At 44.3% G+C, this 21650-nt stretch overlaps 1 protein-coding gene across 4 annotated transcripts in view; it reads right to left on the reverse strand.

The window, feature by feature from the left end:
• cdc27 (cell division cycle 27) overlaps nucleotides 1-21650 on the reverse strand; it is a 51392-nt gene that overhangs the window by 7695 nt on the left and 22047 nt on the right. For all 4 annotated transcript variants that reach the window (XM_054747193.2, XM_054747191.2, XM_054747194.2 and 1 more), the window contains 13 exons: nucleotides 20123-20198; nucleotides 19886-20033; nucleotides 16097-16222; nucleotides 15923-16020; nucleotides 12126-12271; nucleotides 11669-11886; nucleotides 6605-6704; nucleotides 5905-6014; nucleotides 4625-4724; nucleotides 4364-4544; nucleotides 3844-4016; nucleotides 3614-3766; nucleotides 3462-3542 (listed from right to left, as the gene is read on the reverse strand). In XM_054747193.2, the coding sequence (XP_054603168.1) occupies nucleotides 3462-3542; nucleotides 3614-3766; nucleotides 3844-4016; nucleotides 4364-4544; nucleotides 4625-4724; nucleotides 5905-6014; nucleotides 6605-6704; nucleotides 11669-11886; nucleotides 12126-12271; nucleotides 15923-16020; nucleotides 16097-16222; nucleotides 19886-20033; nucleotides 20123-20198 (1710 nt within the window). The remainder of the gene's footprint in view (nucleotides 1-3461; nucleotides 3543-3613; nucleotides 3767-3843; nucleotides 4017-4363; nucleotides 4545-4624; nucleotides 4725-5904; nucleotides 6015-6604; nucleotides 6705-11668; nucleotides 11887-12125; nucleotides 12272-15922; nucleotides 16021-16096; nucleotides 16223-19885; nucleotides 20034-20122; nucleotides 20199-21650) is intronic.

Genomic DNA, 21650 nt, shown 5'->3' on the forward strand with positions numbered 1-21650 from the left:
ATTCAGAAATAAATTTAAAGAACACTGTGCTTAAAACACTTTTATGAACAAAAATAATACATTTGTACCAAAACATCCAGAATCTCACCCCTCATTATTATTATTATTATTATTATTATTAGCAATACATCTAACTTGATAAAATATCAAAACTTGTAGATATGTCACCACCCAAATGAAGTTTGGACATGGCCGCTCTGTTAGACCTTTCCTTTGGAAGATAATTATTATTTTCTCTGAACAGGAGAAGCAGAAGAGAAAAGGAAGGAACCATGAAGTAACTTCAATAAAAGAAAATAAAAATGGGTATTACCTCAAAATCAGTAACAGTATTAACATCTGAAACCGATTTAAAATCCTGAATATTCAATTCATTTTCTAAAATAAACATTTTTAACTATGTTTCCTTTATTATTTTTGTACTTATTCCAGTCAAAATCCCTAAAAGTCAGGTCCAAACTGCCGGCTCCAGAAGATAATGTAACTATGCTTAAACCATCTGAACCAGGTAATCTGAACTCAGTCTGAGAACCTCATCTGAAATCTCTGAATGACTGAGGCCTGAAACTACCATCAGACCCAGGAAATGTTACGACCACAGTCGTAAGGAGCATTGTTTTTTCTATTTTGTACTATTCTCTTCAGTAAATGTTGCACAGGTGCCCTCCTAGGACTGGTGGATAATGCCCAGGAGTCATTTGGATTGGATGATCAGCTGAAGCAGAGCTGTTAAAGGGAACCATCGACACGATGAGACCGTCGACATATAAAGTGGAAAAATAATGACCATAGGCTCGAATTATACATTTTTGATTCCAAATGGGAGGGTCCCACCACGGCCATTTTGCCCGTTTCACACGTCTTGTCACGCCCAGATAATTCAAAAATGGGAAAAGAGGTGGAGCTGACTGGTGGGGCTGTTATGGTTGGAACAAACAAACCAATGTAGATACTAGCTAACCCAAGAAGCTAAGAAGGGGCTCCATGGCCCGTGGTAGCTCACCCGCTAGGGTGCCTGGCTTCCATGCAGGTCCGTCGCAACAGGGCAGGAAAACTAGGCAATTGCCTGGGGCCCCAAGCTGATTAGGGGCTCCTGACAATTACTGTTTATGAAATAAACGCAGTAAAAAACTGTAAGCGCAACACGCTGGCCCTTTAAACCCCCCCCCACCCCCACCCCACCCCCCCGTAGTGGCAGCCGGCTCCACAAAAGATTTATAGCTTTACTATGTTAGAACGTTGTTAAGTGGCATGGGAAAAAGGTTTTACGCAGGATTGTTTTGCACATTTGTCATTGTCGCTTCAACTCTGACAACAAACTCTTTTACCAATACAAATGAGTGAAAATTTCTTACTCATCTTACTTCGATGTGGTCCCGATTCTCTATTTATCCCAGGTCATTACGAATAAAATATATGAAATTCCTTCTTGATTTACTGAAAACTCAAATTTAGAGCTTAATAATCTGTTCAGTCTAATCTCTTTTGCATGATATTGTCCATAATCCAACTCTTCTAGTTACTGTCAGTTAAAGGTTTCAGTCCCAGACTCCTCATGTGAGGATTTAATGACATAAGAGTCATCATTCTGATGTTTGCTTTTCACATGCTATGTATGTATTTGATGAATTTCAACTCTGTGAAAGAGAACTTCACACCTTCAGATCAAGAGACGGTCATTGATTTTTATAGGGATATTATCAACGGTGCTTCTGTTTACAAGCTAAGTAATTAGTTTAGTTATTATACAAGTGCTGGCCAGTAAATTAGAATATCATCAAAAGGTTGAAAATATTTCAGTAATTCCATTCAAAACGTGAAACTTGTACATTATATTCATGCAATGCACACAGACCAATGTATTTCCGATGTTTATTACGTTTAATTTTGATATTTATAGGTGACAACCAATGAAAACATCAAATCTGGTATCTCAGAAAATTAGAATATTCTAAAGGCCAATGAAAAAATGTTTGTTTCTCTAATGTTGGCCAACTGAAAAGAATGAACATGAAAAGAATGTGCATGTATAGCACTCAATACTTAGTCGGGGCTCCTTTTGCCTCAATAACTGCAGTAATGCGGCGTGGCATGGACTCGATCAGTCTGTGGCACTGCTCAGGTGTTATGAGAGCCCAGGTTGCTCTGATAGTCGTCTTCAGCTCCTCTGCATTGTTGGGTCTAGCGTATTGCATCCTCCGCTTCACAATACCCCATAGATTTTCTATGGGGTTAAGGTCAGGCGAGTTTGCTGGCCAATCAAGGACAGGGATACCATGGTCCTTGAACCAGGTGCTGGTGGTTTTGGCACTGTGTGCAGGTGCCAGGTCCTGTTGAAAGGTGAAGTCTGCATCCCCATAAAGTTGGTCAGCAGCAGGAAGCATGAAGTGCTCTAAAACTTCCTGGTAGACGGCTGCATTGACCCTGGACCTCAGGAAACAGAGTGGGCCAACACCGGCAGATGACATGGCACCCCACACCATCACTGACGGTGGAAACTTTACACTGGACCTCATGCAACGTGGATTCTGTGCTTCTCCGCTCTTCCTCCAGACTCTGGGTCCTTGATTTCCAAAGGAAATGCAGAACTTGCTTTCATCAGAAAACATAACTTTGGACCACTCAGCATCAGTCCAGTCCTTTTTGTCCTTGGCCCAGGCGAGACGCTTCTTGCGCTGTTTCTTGTTCAAGAGTGGCTTGACACACGGAATGCGACACCTGAATCCCATGTCTTTCATGAGTCTCCTCGTGGTGGTTCTTGAAGCGCTGACTCCAGCTGCAGTCCACTCTTTGTGGATCTCCCCCACATTTTTGAATGGGTTTGTCGTCACAATTCTCTGCAGGGTGCGGTTATCCCTAGAGCTTGTACACTTTTTTCTACCACATTTTTTCCGTCCCTTCGCCTGTCTGTTAATGTGCTTGGACACAGAGCTCTGCGAACAGCCAGCTTCTTTAGCAATCACCTTTTGTGTCTTGCCCTCCTTGTGCAAGGTGTCAATGATTGTCTTTTGGGACAGCTGTTAAGTCAGAAGTCTTCCCCATGATTGTGGTGCCTTCAAAACAAGACTGAGGGACCTTTTAAAGGCCTTTGCAGGTGTTTTGTGTAAATCAGCTGATTAGAGTGGCAGCAGGTGTCTTCTATATTCAGCCTTTTCAGAATATTCTAATTTTTTGAGATACCAAATTTGGAGTTTTCATTAGTTGTCACTTATGAATATCAAATTTAAATGTAATGAACATTGGAAATACATTGGTCTGTGTGCATTGCATGAATATAATGTACAAGTTTCACGTTTTGAATGGAATTACTGAAATATTTTCAACCTTTTGATGATATTCTAATTTACTGGCCAGCACTTGTATAGGAATACACAACAGTCATACTGTATAACCCAATTCCATCAGAGGCATGTTTACCAGAACTAGATGCCGCCCAGTTAACTATGGTAACAGCAGCTCACCTGGATGGCTCTCTGGAAGAACTTGATGGCGATGTCGTGTTCCCTCTGTAGACTGAAGCAGTTTCCTGCAACACACCAGGCCTGCAGAAACACACGGCGTTACCACATCACCTAGCTCACCCGAGCAGACACTGATTAGCTGTGCTCCTCACCTCAGGACAGTTCTTGTCCATGTCCGTTAGGTCCTTAGCCAGTGCTGACAGGGCCACGTCTTTCTGCAGGTGCCACAGGGTGGTGGAGTAAATCTCCATTCCCTCCACTCGGTACGATTCAATCCTGCGCACTTCACTGAACAGACGCTCTGCCTAAAAACATTGCCATGGTAACCAGGGGACCCTCTCTCACAGGCAAAAGAGAAAAGGCATCACCTGAGTGGACTCACCTGCATGTATTCAGCCAGCTCAAAGTAGGCCCTGCCGATGTGCGTGAGGACCCAACCGGTGTTGTAGTGCTGAGGAGGAAGTGACGTCAGAATGTTGATGGCTTCTCTGCAGTTGTACGAGCATAGAGCCTGATAGCCCCGCCCAAGTTCCCGTAGCAACGCCATTACGCTGTCTGAATTCAAACAGTACAAGTGGATCACGTCAATGCAAACGTTAGAGATCTGAACCACACTGGTTCTGGTCCGAAACAGATGATGTTGTGGCTCTGCATGAAGAAGCACCTGTTGCAGGTATTACAGAATGAGTTTAATCTGTAGATCTGCAGCAACCAAACAGAGTCTTGATCGTCAGTGAGGAACAACAAACTCGTAATGCTAACTTACTCTCACCTGAGAGGTGCAGGTGTGACACCTCACACAGGTTCATTTACAAGGAAGCATTAAAGAGGTGATCCAAACTCTGATGCTAACAGGCTCAGAGGACAAACGCTAAAGCATGGATACACAAAGATGAGATTACCTGCAGCGGCCCGCTGATACTGGGGTATTCTGGTATCTGGTAGGCTCAAACTGGGATCAAGTCTCAGAATATCCAGACTCTCATTCAGGTTACTGCTATTCGACGTCTTTGCTGATTTACATTTGGTTTTCCTGTTGGGGATCTTCGTAGGGAACTTCATCTTTAACTTCTTGCTGTTCTCCTGCAGAAACAGAACCAAGGAGAATCTGCTGAGCACCAACACGCCATCATTAGGATCGCATCTCAGTGGGAGTCCAGTACCTTGGCAGTAGAGCTGGCACTGGTAAACAGTCTAGAGCTTCTTCTGGGCTGAACATTTGGAGGACCAGACATACTGGGACTGAGTACCTGAGGAGACCCGCTACCAGAGAGACGGATCATCACACAGTTAGACATCTGACTGGGCTACATGCACAACGCTGAAGTCTATACATAGCAGCTGAAGAACATACTTTTTACTGTTCTAAAATTTACAAAAGAAAAAATAATTTATTTCAACTATTTAAACACTTAAAGCTGCTTTCCGGAGTTTTCCCCTTTCAGAAATTATGTATGATTAGTCAGAAATCTGTAAAAGTGATCGTCTCATCATGTACTGTGATATAATGTAAGCAATACATCTTTTTTTCTAAGCACGCCCCCTGCCCCACAGAGCTCCGTGCAATAGGAAACTGATCGCCGACCAGAACTAACCAACAGCGTTAGACTACCGCTTACATGCTTCAAATTTGAGGAATACCACGGCTGATGCAGAGTTGATGAACTTTTCATGGACAAGTAAGTCTCTAAAATATAAATATATGAGAACACAGCATGACATGAGAATAATACTTGTAAAAAGTGTTTTAGCTGTTTGTCGGCTACAGAAGCACATTTATAAACAGAAACGTGAAGTCGCCATCTTAAACAAATAGAGCAACAGACTTTTTGTGTGATATGCTTGTCAGCCACTAGATGGTGCCATCGGATAACAGAAATACTCCAGACAGAAGCTTTAAAGGGATATTCCACCCCCAAGTGAAATTTAGTCTGTTGCCATCAGTGTTGTTTTTGGCGGGCATCTTAGTTTTAGTCTTCATCTTGACTACAAAAATGCATTTTGGTCTTAGTTTTAGTAGACTAAATCTCAAACCTTTTATTGTTTCTAATATTGATGATTTTATCTAGTCTCGGCTCGTCAACAAAAATTCCCATTGCTGTCATCACGTGTCAGTTACCAAAGAGCTATTTTCAGCTCGTCAGCATCTCATTTTCGTTATGAAAAAAGAGGGACAACAATGAAATCAATTAGTCATTGTTTTCATTACCAAAAACAACACTGGTTGTCATGTTCCTCAGTTAGTTAGGAGGAACAAAGCATTCTGTAACCAGCTCCGTCATTCTCCTAATCTGGAAGTATTCCAGCCTAATTATCACTTAGGGGTGGGCTTTAAATTAAAACACATTAACTTCAGAACAAATGGTCGACAAACTGATCATCAAACACCAGTGTCTATAGAGAGAGAAAGGAAAAGTGTGAGGTCATACACAGCTGAAGTTACCTGGTGTGAGGTGCTGAGGTCTGTGATTGGTTGAAGGGAATGGGGAGAACATCTCTACTGTTACCACTCTGACTGAAGACAGACTTGGACTGACCAATTCTAGAGACAGACTGGCAGAGACAGGTACAGGTGAGAATAGATGAGTGTGGCTTCCTGATCAGTATAATTACTTCACTTCTTCCACCAATTTTTATTTATTCTTTTATTTTCATCTTCTGTAACCCCTTTTTCCTGTAATGTCACCAGGAGCTAGTTTCTATCTCCAGCAGTTACTGAGCGAGAAGGGACTGGACACCTGGACAAGTTAATAGTCTATCACAGAGAGACAAAGGAGAAAAACAACTTGCCACACACTCACGCCTCTTGACAATTTAGAGTCACCAATCAACCTGACATTAATGTTTTTGCTGTTGTTGGAGGAAACCAGAGTACCAGGAGAAAACACACACGCATGGAGAGAACACACCAACTACACGCAGAGAGACTGCAGCTGTGTTGGGAGATGCAACCTTCTTGCTGCACAATCATGAAACAAAGTTATTGTTAACATGCAAAAAGTTCTGCGATTATCCTTAAAATAGTCCCACTGGAGTTTCACATGAACCTTTTTCAGTTTAATTTACAAGATTAACTTTTACACAAACTGCTGCTGTGTTGCTTATGTGGACGACTGAGTTGTGGCTGATTCAGAGGCGTGTACCTTCTTGCTGGAAGCTGTGGTTTGTGTTTCCATCGTAGCTGAGAAGTTCTGTAGGTATGTGGGGTCTCCGGGGCTGGGTTCAAGGGGCACGATACCAAAGCTGTATAGAAATGACACGTTAACAAGAAGTTAGAACATGTTACCATAACATTATGTGCAAGAGTGAGTGCAATCACGTGCACACACACTCTCTCATATGCTGCAGCAGTAATGACACCATTCTAGGGGAAACATTAAAGATGCAGTCATCCATTTTCTGCAGCAGGCCTGCAGTGTGACAGAGACATGTCCAATTGTATAACTGTCCACCCAAAGCGACAGAGGCTGCACACCTGTGATTGGTCAGCACACCACTTCCTTTGAATTCATCAACAGCACTGCCATAAAAAAAAAATAAACAAAATAAAATAAAAAGAACACTGAAGATTTTTTGCAACAAACACGGCAAACTGATCGGAGAGCATCTGGTGGAAGAAGTCAGACGATATGAGTGTTTATACACCCATGACTGAAGGACAACAAAGCAAACTTTTAATCTGTGGAAGTAAATTAACGGAAAACCAGTTTGGAGGTGGTGACTGCATAAAGAGGTGGAGGAGAATGATAGACAAACGTGTGTTATAAAGTCTCAAAAAAGCAGTAAGTAAGATTATAGTGAGTATTTTACAGTGAGAAAATCCCCAAAGAGTAATGTTTTAGTCATTTTGGAGAGACGGTTATACTGAAACATATTTCATTTCCAGCTGGCTGCAGGGGTAGGGTTGTCACGGTGTGGAAATGTATTCTTGCGGTTACTGTGACAAAATTGTTCATGTTTTCAGTATTATCGCAGAATTTTTTGTAAATGTGTTACATTTTTAGACAACTAAATAAACTCTCTGTATCAGGAAAATATTGTCCTTGGTTTGTGTTCTTTCAGTGAGCTTTGCACATTTGGGAAAATGTCATCAGGCAATAATCATTGTTCAATTCAGAATAATGCGCCGAGAGTCAGTCTGTTGCATTGGTGACTCTTACCTGCCTCTTGGGAGCTTTGTACTACATAGCATTGTTTCAGTGGCATGGTAGGTGACTTGTTGCATTCTCCCTCAACCAACAGTCCTCACATCATGCATTTTAGCTAAAAAGCTAACGTTAACTTGCCTTGTTACATTGACTGTAGAGTTATGAGTGATGGTCACGTAGATGTGTCATGACATTTGAAGTCTTGCTGCCGTTCAAAGACATTTTATCCCGTGTGTGCTGCAAACAGTTTAGCCGTCTTCCATCAACTGTCCCTCGGCATTCTTCAAATATTCGAAATATGCCCATATTTCCGACTTTGTCTTCTTTGAAGGCTGATGGATGTCCTGAGCGCTGCCATCTCCTCCTTCAACCATTATTTCAGCTTAATGAAAGTTTTGGTTGTAAACTACAAAGTGCACATGTGCAGCAACTTCTACAGATGAGACGATGGCTGGTAAGGGTCACTGTGCCTACGCGACGACCACGGTAATCTACCGAGATTATATATATATAAAAATGAGAAAATTCTGTATGATTATTGTCAACATTTTACCGGGGTTTACCACTCCGGTAACCGTGACAACGCTATGTGTGGGTTGTCAGTTTTTCTCCTTTCAAAACAAAGGAAGGAGGGTCGTAACTACTGTTTACCATCAGTGAGTGTGGGGGTGCCGTGTCTCCTGTGAGCTAATACTGCAGCACAGACAATTTGATGCCTGGCAAAAAGCTCCAGTTGTTTAAAGTGGTTGCTGTAGCCAAATTTTACCACATGATGTCAGTTTTACTTTATTTCTATGTATTTACTTCATTCTACATATTTCTACATGCACCTTTAAATACACAAACACAATATACACTAGGGGTTGTACGAAATAGTCGACTAGTCGACTTCACGGCTCTGTAGTGACTTTTTATGCCTGTCATCCACTAGTCACTGTCACGTGATAATGACTGACAAGATGCAGTCCTCGGAAAAGACAGCAGGTGACGAGCCCCTGCGTGTCTGGATCGAGGCGGAGGCGACGCGCTGTGCGGTAGACACCGGCGGTAAAACGGACATTTAACCAAACTGTGACCTTTTCCCTCTTGCAATTTTACCTTCCCCTCACCCCCATCCTAACCTTAACCAGTTTGTGCATGCAAAGCTCTGATCGTTGACGTGCGCTCCAGACATTGCGTCCTGAGCACGGCCAAATTAGGTGTCACCACCTCAAAAACAAATTAAACACGCGATCGTTCATGTCGGCTCATTTCCTTTCATGTTTTCTGTCTGTTATTTGTGCCTGATGCATTTCGCTGCTGCGGAGCGAGGCGCATCACCTGTTGTCCTCCGGTGACACACCCCCAAGATTCCACTATCTCCACTCCGCTCCGCTCCGGCACGAACTCCGCAGCAAAAACGGTCCAGTTGTAGTCGGCCGGCGAGCAGCAGCACTCCGCTGTTTTAGCGGTCGGTAGATCTCCGGAGGCAGCAGACAGGTACCGGATAGCCAAGCGGGGTGCAGCAATGGCAGTTGCCGAGGCAAAATCTCGGGCGTGGGAGGAGTTTGGTGAGGCCATGGAGAAAGACTATCGATCGGCTCCAAAGAGGTTCTGGCAAACTGTCCGGCGCCTCAGGAGAGGAAGGCAGCAACTCGCTCACACTGTTTACAGTGGGGATGGGGAGCTGCTGACGTCAACTGAGGCTATAGTCGGACGGTGGAAGGAATACTTTGAGGAGCTCCTCAATCCCACCAATGTGCATTCCGAGGAGGAACCAGAGCTGGGAGAACTGGGGATGGACTGTCCGATCTCGGGGGCAGAAGTTGCTGAGGTAGTCAAACAACTACACAGCGGCGGAGCCCCGGGGGCGGATGAGGTTCATCCTGGGTATCTCAAGGCTATGGATGTTGTAGGGCTGTCATGGTTGACACGTCTCTACAACATTGCGTGGTCATCGGGGGCAGTTCCTAGGGAGTGGCAGACCGGGGTGGTGGTCCCCATCTTTAAGAAGGGTGACCTGAGGGTGTGTTCCAACTATAGGGGGATCACACTCCTCAGCCTCCCTGGAAAGGTCTACGCCAAGGTACTGGAGAGGAGGGTCCGATCGATAGTTGAATCTCAGATAGAGGAGGAGCAATGTGGTTTTCGTCCTGGCCGTGGAACTGTGGACCAGCTCTATACCCTTGCAAGGGTGATGGAGGGGGCATGGGAGTTTGCCCAACCAATCCACATGTGCTTTGTGGATTTGGAGAAGGCTTATGACCGTGTCCTCAGGGGCACCCTGTGGGGGACGCTCCAGGAGTATGGGGTGGGTGGCTTTCTGTTAAGGGCCATTCAGTCCCTTTACCAGAGGAGCGTGAGTTTGGTCCGCATAGCCGGTAGTAAGTCGGACCTGTTCCCAGTGAGGGTTGGACTCCGCCAGGACTGCCCTTTGTCACCGGTTCTGTTCATCACTTTTATGGACAGAATTTCTAGACGCAGCCGTGGTGTGGAGTGTGTCGAGTTTGGTGGCAGGAGAATCTCGTCTCTGCTTTTTGCGGATGATGTGGTCCTCCTAGCTTCATCCAGCTCTGACCTTCAGCTCTTGCTGGGTAGGTTCGCGGCCGAATGTGAAGCGGCTGGGATGAGGATCAGCACCTCCAAATCTGAGACCATGGTTCTCGACCGGAAAAGGGTGGCTTGCCACCTCCGGGTCGGGGGAGAGGTCCTACCTCAAGTGGAGGAGTTTAAGTATCTCGGGGTCTTGTTCACGAGTGAGGGTAGGAGGGATCGGGCGATCGACAGGCGGATTGGTTCGGCGTCTGCAGTGATGCGGACGCTGAGCCGATCTGTCGTGGGGAAGAGGGAGCTGAGCCAGAAAGCCAGGCTCTCGATTTACCGGTCGATCTACGTCCCAATCCTCACCTATGGTCATGAGCTTTGGGTAATGACCGAAAGAACGAGATCGCGGATACAAGCGGCCGAAATGAGTTTCCTCCGTAGGGTGGCCGGGCTCAGCCTTAGAGATAGGGTGAGGAGCTCGGACATTCGGGAGGGACTCGGAGTAGAACCGCTGCTCCTCCGGATCGAAAGGAGCCAGTTGAGGTGGTTTGGGCATCTGGTCAGGAAGCCTCCTGGACGCCTCCCCGGGGAGGTGTTTCGGGCATGTCCTGCCGGCAGAAGGCCCCCGGGTCGACCCAGGACACGTTGGAGAGGTTACATCTCCAATCTGGTCCGGGAACGCCTTGGGGTCCTGCCGGAGGAGCTGGTGGACAAGGCCGGGGAGAGGACGGCCTGGAGCTCCCTAGTTGGGATGCTGCCCTCGCGACCCGGACCCGGATAAGCGGAGGAAGACGAAGACGAAGGTAGATCTTTTAGAACTGCAGTTCAAAGGTAACTCATAAGGTGAATATATATGAACCCAGGTAGCAGTTTCTCTTTAGGATTGAGAGGAGATGCAGGAAGATAATAAACAGACAGGACAGAAAAATAGTCAAATAAAAACAAGTTAGTTTTTGTACCTGGTGGTTGCAACAAACAGACACAATTGAAGGTAATCAGAAGTGAGGAACAGAAAATGAAATAATTATGTTAATGTTTAGAGCAGCAGGAACTCTGAGAGGCTGCAGGCGCATCAGTGAGTTTGCGGCTGCTGCGCAGGGGGAGAAACTACCGTTGTTAAAAGAAATGTGTTAACTTAGAAAATGTGGGCGCAATTTTAATTGTCAAAAACTCCAGCGAACCTACCGACCGATCCCCCCCCCCCCGCCTCTTCTGGCGTATGACGTCATCAACGACTAGTCGAAGTCGACTCGACTTTCATTACTTGACTGTCGACTTTTAAAAAAATAAAGTCGTGCAGGCCCTAATATACACACAAGTACAATGGTAGCAGAACACCCTAAAAAAGTGTTACGGCCTCTGTTATCCTGGCAGGCCACTGCATTGCTACATTCCCCAAGCAACGGAGGACTGAAAGGAAAACTTATCCGTCAGTGCGCATGTAAGACTCCCCACTCAAGCTGACGGACAAGTATAAACCAGGCTTGAGGACATTCAGGTTTAGGGGAACACACACAGGTACGTCAACACACTCACCTGGGTGTCAAGGGGCTGAGGGCTGCAGGTCCCCCCAGCAAATTCCGCCCACTCTTGGGTTTGTTTTGTTTAGCCAGGAGGGAGCCAGCCGACGCAATGGAAATTGTGTTACCCAAGAGTGAGCCAGTCTCCGGGGAGATGAGGGAGGAGTCAATGTAGGAAACTGACAAATCAGACGTCAACTTTCCACTTGATTCAAGATTCAACCGATTCAATTCCTGTAAAACAAGAGCTTCTGTTTAACAGCAATCTATTTACCATCTGATATCTGATTAGTACCAGTACTCAAATTACACAATTACTAACGAGTTGGTAAAAGGAGGGCAGTAATCAGATTACAAATTTACTCCAGCAATAAAAATCTAAGGGAAATAAAATCACACATTTACTTTACATTTAATTATTACTGCCAATTTAGTCAGGGCAACTATCATATTAAGGTGTTTGTTTAGTGTACCAGTGTGTCCTGTGGCGTCTCCATGAGGGCGGTGTCAAGACGATGAGATGGGTTCTGGGAGGGGGTTATATGCAGAGGGGGTGGGGCTAATGTGGAGTTCGGCAAAGCAGACAGCTTAAACATCTGATCTGGATCTGGTTTATCACCTAGAAACAAAGCAAAACGTCATTTTCCTCAAGTCATTTGCTCATGAGGTGTGTGTGTGTAGCCTCTTTTAGAAAACAATGCCGCCAATTTGTCGTAACGCCGTGACAGCATCAGGGAGCCTAAGGTAATTTATTAGTGGTCAGACCGTGGCAATAATGTGGCATAATCGTGTCCTTAAGGGACGGCGGCATAAAGAGGGTATGAGACTGGTCTCTACTAGGGCTGCACGATATTAGGAAAACCTGCGATATTCAATAACAGTGCTTAATATTGCGATATTGATATTACTCACGATAAATGAACAAATACTAAAGTATGCAGTGTTGATGTCGTCTGGCGTGTGAGGTCTGCTCTGGGTTCAAAGCAAACAAAAACTAATGCATGAATTCCATTACAACATAACATTTTTATTGCAAAAATATGCAGCTGCACCTGCTACTGTATTAGCAGCAAAACAAACTGCATGCATGCAGTTTCTCAGTGACTTTAAAACATCACCTCCACCATAAAACTTTTTCTGATGCTCCAAATACAGAAAAACATCCCTTACCAGGGTTTTCTGGATAAATAAAAAAAATCAGAAAATAAGTTTAAAAGTTAAATAATAGTTAACATAACTTACATGCAACAGCAAATTCTCTCATTGCTACTGAACATTTTCTCCACTTATGTGGTTATGATAGAAGGCTGTTGCTGCTTTTGGGAAGTGATCTGAGCTGGGCCAAATTAGGAGAATATTAAGATTTTCTGAGGGAAAGAGAAAAACAATTGTCTACCTTTCAGAAGAGGAACTGGCAAAAAACTACATGGAAAATATGTGAAAACGTTTGTTTTTAACACCAAATTGTACAAGTTTACCTAGATCTTAAAAAGCAGCTCAGATGATGAAACTGCAACTATGATTCTGATAACAAGCTAACAAATTTAACTAGCTCCTCTTACGATAACCGGCTAGCAGAGCTTCTGACTGACAGTGTATGTGCAGCAGCAAATCAACTATCCTGATTAACAAGGTTATAAAAGCTCATGAATGAAAAATCACTTTGATGTGTGGGGGAACTTTTCCAGGCCCTCTTTAGCAGGGTGGGACTGGGAGGAGAGTGCTGTAGCCTTTAAGCTGGAAGCTAACCGGAGCCTGGGGCTAACATCACCACCTGGTGGAACACTAGCGACATGGAGGTAGGTGGGTTGGTTCACCGGCACGTGTCGGAGTCAGCCCGGTTATTAACAGCTGCTTAATGACATCGAGCAGACTCACGTTCACGTTTGAAAGCAGCACTGATTCCAGAAACCTCAGCACAAAGCGCGTTCGTTAATCTGAGCCAGCATGACGAACAAGGGAAGCGAGCGGCAGCGGAAAGCGGGGGCGGAGCGGAGATAGTGGAATTTTGGGGTAAGGGTCTACGTAGGGGGCGGGCGTATTACGGACCCATCTGATTGGCCGCATATCAGAAGGGCTACATTTGATTGGTCAAATAATACTTCCGCGTAAAAAAGAGCTGGTTTACAAAAAGTTGATGTATGACACGGATGGAAATGTTTGAATCAAACATTTATCGCCATTTTTGACGTGCTTTGCGATGGGCCTATCGCACGTCCTGTTATCGCGATGACGATCATTTTCGATATATTGTGCAGCCCTAGTCTCTACACTGCTGCAGACTTCTGTTTACCTTGGACATAAGTTGCTTTTTATTGCGATCAAAGTTTTTTCACAAGCCGCTCCTAAAGGTGTCTGTTCTCCACAGTGCCTGTGCACTCTCTGGTGATCAGCCCTCCAGCTTTAACGGAGAAAAGCTCCTGGAGCTCTGCATCGCTCTAGCTTGTCATCTCAGCCTGTTCTGTTCACAAAAGCAAAACTCACTGCCCGTGATTACTTCCATCCATTTTCGGCCTCTTATCTGGGGTCGGGTTGCGGGGGCAGTAGCCTAAGCAGAGAGGCCAAGACTTTCCTGTCCCCAGCCACTTGGGCCAGCTCCTTTGGGGGCATCCTAAGGCGTTCCGTGGCCAGCCAAGAGACATAGTTCCTCCAGCATGCCCCGGGACTTCCTTCAGGTCTTCTTCCGGTTGGAAGTGCCCGGAAAACCTCACCAGGGAGGCGTCCAGGAGGCATCTCAACTAGATGCCCAAGGCACCTCAACCAGCTCTCCTCTCGACGTGGAGGAGCAGCGGATCTACTCCGAGCCCCTCCCAGATGACCAAGCTTTTCACCCTATCTCTAAGGGAGAGCCCAGCCACCCCGTGGAGAAAACTTATTTCGGCTGCTTGTATCTGCAATCTCATTCTTTCGGTCACTACCGTGACTGTAGGTGAGGGTAGTAACGTAGATCGACGGGTAAATCAAGAGCTTTGCCTTCCGGCTCAGCTCTCTTCACCACAACAGATCGGTACAACATCCGCATCGCTGCAGACACATCACCAATCCCCCTATCGATATCACGTTCCAACTATGGGCTGCATGGTGGCGCAGTTGTTAGCACTGTTGCCTCGCAGCACGAAGGTTGCAGGTTTGAAACTCGGCTGCGGCCTTTCTGCGTGGAGTTGCGTGTTCTCCCCATGCATGCGTGGGTTTCCTCCGGGTACTCCGGTTTCCCCCACAGATCACAACATGCCCTATAGGTTATAAATTGTAAGTTGCTTTGGCTAAAAGCGTCTGCTAATTAAATAAACATAAACATAAATTTTCCTTCACTTGTGAACAAGACCCCAAAATACTTAAACTCCTCCACTTGGGGCAGGACCTCATCCCTGACTCGGAGAAGGCATTCTACCCTTTTCCGACTCAAGACCATGGTCTCAGATTTCGAGGAGCTAATTCTCATCCCTGCGGCTTCACACGTGGTTTTGAACCACTCCAGTGAGAGCCGGAGATCACGTTCTGATGAAGCCAACAGGACCACATCATCTGCAAAAGGCAGACTCAATCCTCAGGCCACCAAAAATGATACCAGCAAACCCTTGATTGCACCAAGAAATCATGTCCATAAAAGTTATGAACAGAATCGGTGACAATGGGCAGCCTTGGTGGAGTCCAACTCTCACAGGAAACAAGCCTGACTTACTGCCAGCAATGTGGACCAAGATCTGACACCAGTCATACGGGGACCTAACAGCCCATATCAGAGGGCCTGGTACCCCAAACTCTCGAAGTACCCCCCAAAGGCAGACATGAAAACGGGTCACGGGTGAAAAAGGTGACCTCAGCACCAGAGATTGGAGAGCCAATCCACGGACTCTGGTTCCTCACTGGAAGAACTGCCGGGTGGATTGAGGAGGCCTTTGAAGTATTCTGCCCACCAATCCACAACGTCCTGAGTAGAGGTCAGCAGCACACTGTCCTCACTATAAACAGTATAAACCATTTTTACTTCAATTTTTAATATAGTTTCCTGCTGAAGCTCGGAAGTAACTCCCCACGTGATTAATGACACCTCCCCCGTTGCACCATGGTGAAATATGCATTCACAAGTCTGGCGCTGCAGCAATATTACTACAGTACATGGTGGTATGAATGACGCAAAATTCTCAGTGTCACGCTGCCATGGCACAGTCATAAGACACACTGTGGCAGCAACATTACACTGATTTGCCGGCATGGCGTGTCTTCTAAAAATGGCTTGTGTGAGTGTGTGTGTGTGTGTGTACATTACCTAGGTGACATAGGTTCTGAAATGGAGACCAAAGAAACGGATTGAGGGTTAAACTCCTCTGAAAACACTCAGCACCTTTAGCAGCACGGTCGGTCTTGCTGTTCAGACAAAGATGAGGAGTCAAGAGGTGAGACTACAGAGACCAGAACCCCACGGGGTAAACCAGTTACTCACCAGTAAATGTGGCCCAGTAAGGACAGCGTGAAGGAGGCAGAGTCGCCAAACTCTGTGATGATATCATCCTGACTCTTCTGTTTATTCAGAACTCCACCAATCAGGACCTGCTCCCCCTCAGCTAGTCTATGAGGCAGACAGGTAAGACATAATAACAGACTCTGTGATCAGCAGTCCAAGTCTAACAAAGAGGATTAATAATGTATCAAAAAATAAATACATAAAACATTTAGCCCAGACACCTAGACAGGCAGTAGCCAAAACAAAATGATTTTGCTTTGCAGGCTGGCCTAGCCACGCTCCATTAGTCTCAGCAGGCTCGAACAGTCTTGTGTCTTGCCAATCAAAGCTCTCTATCACACTGGTGGGCGGGATGATGCGATGGAGCGAAATAACAAAGATGGTGATGGATTGTTTGAAATAAGAATCCGCAACATGACTGAGCTCCATCTATACGTCATGGCCAGATTAAACATTAATTTATATAGGATTGCTTGCCAAGCTAGGTAACATTATGACATCCAGGATAACGAAGCTGGCTCACTTCAGCCTGAATCTGTTTCCATGGTAACTAGAGATTGACCAATATGGGTTTACCATCACTGATGTTAGAATGTAGAGGTCTTGATCAATTGACACAGTGTCTTCTGATAAATGGCCAAAACAATAACTGACCCAGCAGGGCACCCATGATCATTAGTTCAGAACTTTTATTTCAGCCTGGAAATGCATTAGTGTCATGACACCTTCATTGATTATATTAATATAAATTTTTATTATTTATTATTTCCAACAAGTACAAGTATATATTAAATCTACAGTGCTATGTAAAATATTGCCATCTGTTATTTATGCACACTAGCCTCCAATACAATGCTTGGAATTATCCCTAATGTGATCCTTTATTACAGTGCAATATGTTGCTCATCTATACAATACTGTTATCAGACAATTATTTATTACAGAAAATGCATTATATTATATAGAATTTCTTGTATACATTATCTCAGTATGCTGATTAAAAAGGTTTTAAAACGTTTAAATAGTAAATGGCGGGTTTTTGAAAAAGCATCTTCTAGGGTTCTACAGCCATAAAGGGTTTATTTTATTGTCTTTCTCAGCAGGCCTTTCAGTTATAAGCCTGTACATTTAGAATGTCTTATCTAATGTACACATGTTTTAATTTATATTGTGCATAAATGCTATGATTCTAATTATTGACGTAATAATTTATTTCTGTGTTTCAGTTTTTGGCCTTGGTTTCCTCCTCCTTGGTTTTCAGTTTCGGCCAAGAATTTTCTAATCAAATCAAATCAGGTTTATTGTAATTCTGTTCATATCAGACAACAAACAACGAAAATGTGTTCCTCTATTGAGATCCATTTGAACCACGTGCACAATTCATACTCAACTCTGCTAAATGTAAAAACAATGACTAAAATTGCGTTTGAAAACTATAATAAGTTAAAAGCTCCCAGTAAAAAAAAAACCCACAAGCAATTAACACTGATCTTTGCGGGATTTTTAAAGTGCTAGTATTTCCTGTCCACAGTCCAATTACAGTCCAGTTGTATTTAGCAGCCGAACAGCCTGAGGCAGAAAGCTGTTCAGCAGCCTCGCGGTGGAGCATCTTATGTTGCGATAACGCTTCTGGGTTGGTAGAAGCTGAAAGAAGCAGTTCAGGGGATGTGTGAGGTCCTTCACAATGTTCAGGGCCCTTTTCATTTCAGTGCATTGCTATTTACAACACAACCAGTTACGCCCACCTCCCCCTCACACACATGCTGGTGGTGATTAGCTACAATGTTGCTACAGCTGCCCTGGGGCTCACTGACAGAGGCAAGGTTGCTGAGCACTGATCCCACTGGTTCCTCCTACCAACACCACCAACAACAGGCAAGGTGAGTTAAGGCTCCAATAACACGTTTTTGAGGGGAAATGGGAGGTGGCCACCACCGCCATTTTGACCGTGTCACAGGTTCCGTCAAGCCCAGACAATTCCACAAAAGGGAAGAGAGGAGGAGCTGAGGGTGGGGCTGTAAGGCTGGGATCAACTGACGATACCCGGTCAAACTAGCTACAAGCTAACCTGAAGCTAACCCAAAGCTAACGCGGAGGTGGGAGCTAAGCTAACGGAGGTAGCAACCTAGCTACAACCGGAGTTAACTGTGCACAACACCAGAGCTTCTGAGTCAGAGATACGCCGGGCTGACCGCTGGGTAAAACCAGGTGGAACACAGAGGTCTCCCGAGAGCTCCACAAGCCGGCAGCTGCACAGCAGACAAGCGCCGCTGCGATCTGAGACCCGCAGAGCTGCCGCTGGGGAGAACCGGGTGGGAAACATCAGTTTCCATCCGAGAGCTCCACAAGTCGGCAGCCCGCGCGCAGACAGGAGCCGCGGCGATCAGAGATGCACCGAGCTGTGGGGAGGGGAGAACCGGGTGGAAAACAGAGGTCTCCCGAGAGCTCCACAAGCCGATAGTCGGAACCCAGCTCCACCAACATGTTATATTTCAACCCATTTTCAAAAGTGCAGCATCATGTTAAATGCACTGGGTTTTACCCTATTACATTTAAATTTCATGGTTAACAGTACATGTTAAAATCTAAGCTCAGCTCGGCAGTGACCTAAAATATATAAATATAATTTTACTTACTGAAAAAAAAAATGAAGTGGAGACTAGGGTTGTCACGGTGTTAAAATTTAACCTCACGGTTATTGTGACCAAAATTATTACGGTTTTTGGTATTATCGTGGTATTTTTTTAAACGGGTTACATTTTCAGACAACTAAATAAACCCTGTATAACAGCAAAATATTGTCCTCAGTTTGTGTCTAAATTTTGCCTAAAATTTGTTATTTTGTAATCATGTTGTTTATTTCTTTACATTTTTTTCGTTGCATTCTCCCTCAACCCAAATCCTCAGATCACGCATTTTAGCTAAAACGCTAATGTTAGCTTGCCTTGCGTTGACTGTAGAGTTGTGGGTGATGGTCACGCAGATGTGTCATGAGATTTGAAGCGTTGCTGTCTTTCACAGACACTTTTTCCTACACATGCTGCAAACAGGATAGCCGTCTTCTATCAACTGTCCCTCGGCATTCTTCAAATATCCAAAAAAATGCCCATACTTCCCACTTTGTCTTCTCTGAGGGATAATAAATGTCCTGAGCGCTGCCGTCTCCTCCTTTGACCATTATTTCAGCTTTAGCTTCAAGAAAGTTTGGGCTGTAAACAACAAAGCGCGCATGTGCCGCCGGCAACTTCTGCAGATGGTACGGTGGCTGGTAAGGGTCACCGCGACTACACCGCAGCCACGGTAATCCATAATGCTTCCATTGTGTTTTATTTGAGGTGCATCCTCGTCCCCCCCCCCCCCCCCCCCCCCTCTCTCTGCTGTCCTAGCGCGACTATTCACACTCAAATTAAATTAATCGACCCAAGTCCGATCCGACCTGTCAGAACTCCGTTCAGGCTCGGGTCGTAAAAGCAGGGAAGAGCCATCATCTGGAGGTCTACACAGGAGACTTCCGGATGAACTGCATTCATGCGGGTCGTGCAACACCGGTTCTGACAGAATAAGTGTTTTTTTTATTTTAAATAATTACCCATCACTTCCCGACACCCTCAACCCTGAGGTTTTAGTTACCCTACAGACAAAACTTTTACAGTTTCCCCTTTCACATTTCTCACAGTAAGGCATTTTCTATTTCTGCCAATCACTGTAAATGTGTCTTCTGTTTGAACCCTTGGGTTTGTGCGAATCTGTGTGTATTGGTGCACTTACTTGCTGAGTTCGACGCAGCACTTTGCCAGCAGGAATCGGACCTGTGGTGTGGAGCAACTGTGAGCCTTCAGTAGTCGGTACGCTTTATAAGGCTTCCCAGAACGATAGTAGCATGTAGCCAGCAGGTAGAGAGCCTCCTCTGACCTCACTGACGGGTAGACACACAGGAAGACAGGTTAACATACAGACAGACGGGTAGAAATCCTTCTGTGACGGCATGAGGTGAGACATGCGTACCTTCAGCATAGAGTCTCTCAGCAAGGAAAACAGCATCCAGGTAAGCATAGTGGTTCAGTGCCTGCCACACTGCAGCCTAAACACAAAAACAAGACTTATCAGCTGGTTCTGACACTCTGAGCAGGTCCAAATCTGGTTCCTGAGATTAGATGGAGGTCAGCCAAGAAATGAACATGATACAAGAAGAAAAAGTCTGGGCTAAAATGTAGCAGAAACCAGTTCAAAGAAACTAAAAGAGGTGTAAGTCTGGAAGAAGCATTCTGTACTGATTGTACTGAATTCCTCTTAATTGAAACAGATAAATGGTTGTTGAAATAGTCTAAAAGATTAGATGAAAGAGTGAAATATAATCTCAAATTCAGATTTAGACAAAAAGGGTCAAAGTTTGGAGATTTTTCTTAACTGAATAAAAAAAAGCCTGTTTCTTGTTAGTTGACCAAAATGACGTTGTGTGGACAAGGATAGGGTTAGGCGATAGCACGAATTATTCGACCATCGACAATGGGCTGAGCCATTACGATTGTTTTTACAAGAGGTAATCTGTTAAATTATTTATTTGTTATTTTTGCCCATGAGTTAGTATGTTAATGATAAGGACAGGGAACATAACAATCAAGAAAAGATCTCCATCGGTGAGGAGGAGCTGCGAGAGCGTCGTTGACGCACTCAACATTGTGCACAAGAGAGAGCGAGAGAGAAAATGAAACAGTGAAAGAAAGAATGAAAGAAATGTATTTTTATAGCGCCTCTCCGAATAAAAATCACGAGGCACTTCACAAGAACAAAACGAAAAATAAATAAATAAATAAAACTTAAAAAAATTATATAAAAAATATGGTTACATTTAGAAGAAAAACAAGCAAATAATATAAACAAATATATAGAATTGGGATTACAAAATGCAAGGAGAGGGAAAGTGAAAACGAATAGGAAAAGAGTAGAGGTGTGAATCTTCACTTGTCTCCCGATTCGATTACGATTATTGGGTCAACGATTCAATTCGATTCGATATCTCGATGCATCATGATGCATCACGATTATTTCATATTGATTTGTTTTCATCGATAAATAGAAGATGTCAGATAATTGCTTTTTTTTTTTTAATCAAAAACGTAATTGACACAACCTGCCATCCCTCAAAAGCTCTCCATTCACAACAGGTTAGGACAAAACATTTAAACATTTAAGAAGATTTAACAAAGTAAAACATCTGTTTCCTCGTTCAACACCACGCCTCAGGCTGAGAAAAACACGCTTTGTAAAAACTCACAAAATCAAAAAAAAAAATACTGAAAACCTATAGGACACATAATGTAATAATAAAATACATAATGGGTTCATATATGAGTGTTTAGTGTCTCTGAGCAGATTTAGAGTCAGATATTTATGCCACAGTTGAAGGGTGTCAGAAATAACACCAAATGAAATGTTTGACTTAGTTTATTTTATTTGAACCCAGTGGTTCGTTTCTGAAATGTTGGAGAATGAATCAAGTTCTGTTTGATGCAGAAAATAAAAACAGAAAACA

This window comes from Nothobranchius furzeri, chromosome 6 (assembly GCF_043380555.1).
Source record: "Nothobranchius furzeri strain GRZ-AD chromosome 6, NfurGRZ-RIMD1, whole genome shotgun sequence".
NCBI lineage: Eukaryota > Metazoa > Chordata > Actinopteri > Cyprinodontiformes > Nothobranchiidae > Nothobranchius > Nothobranchius furzeri.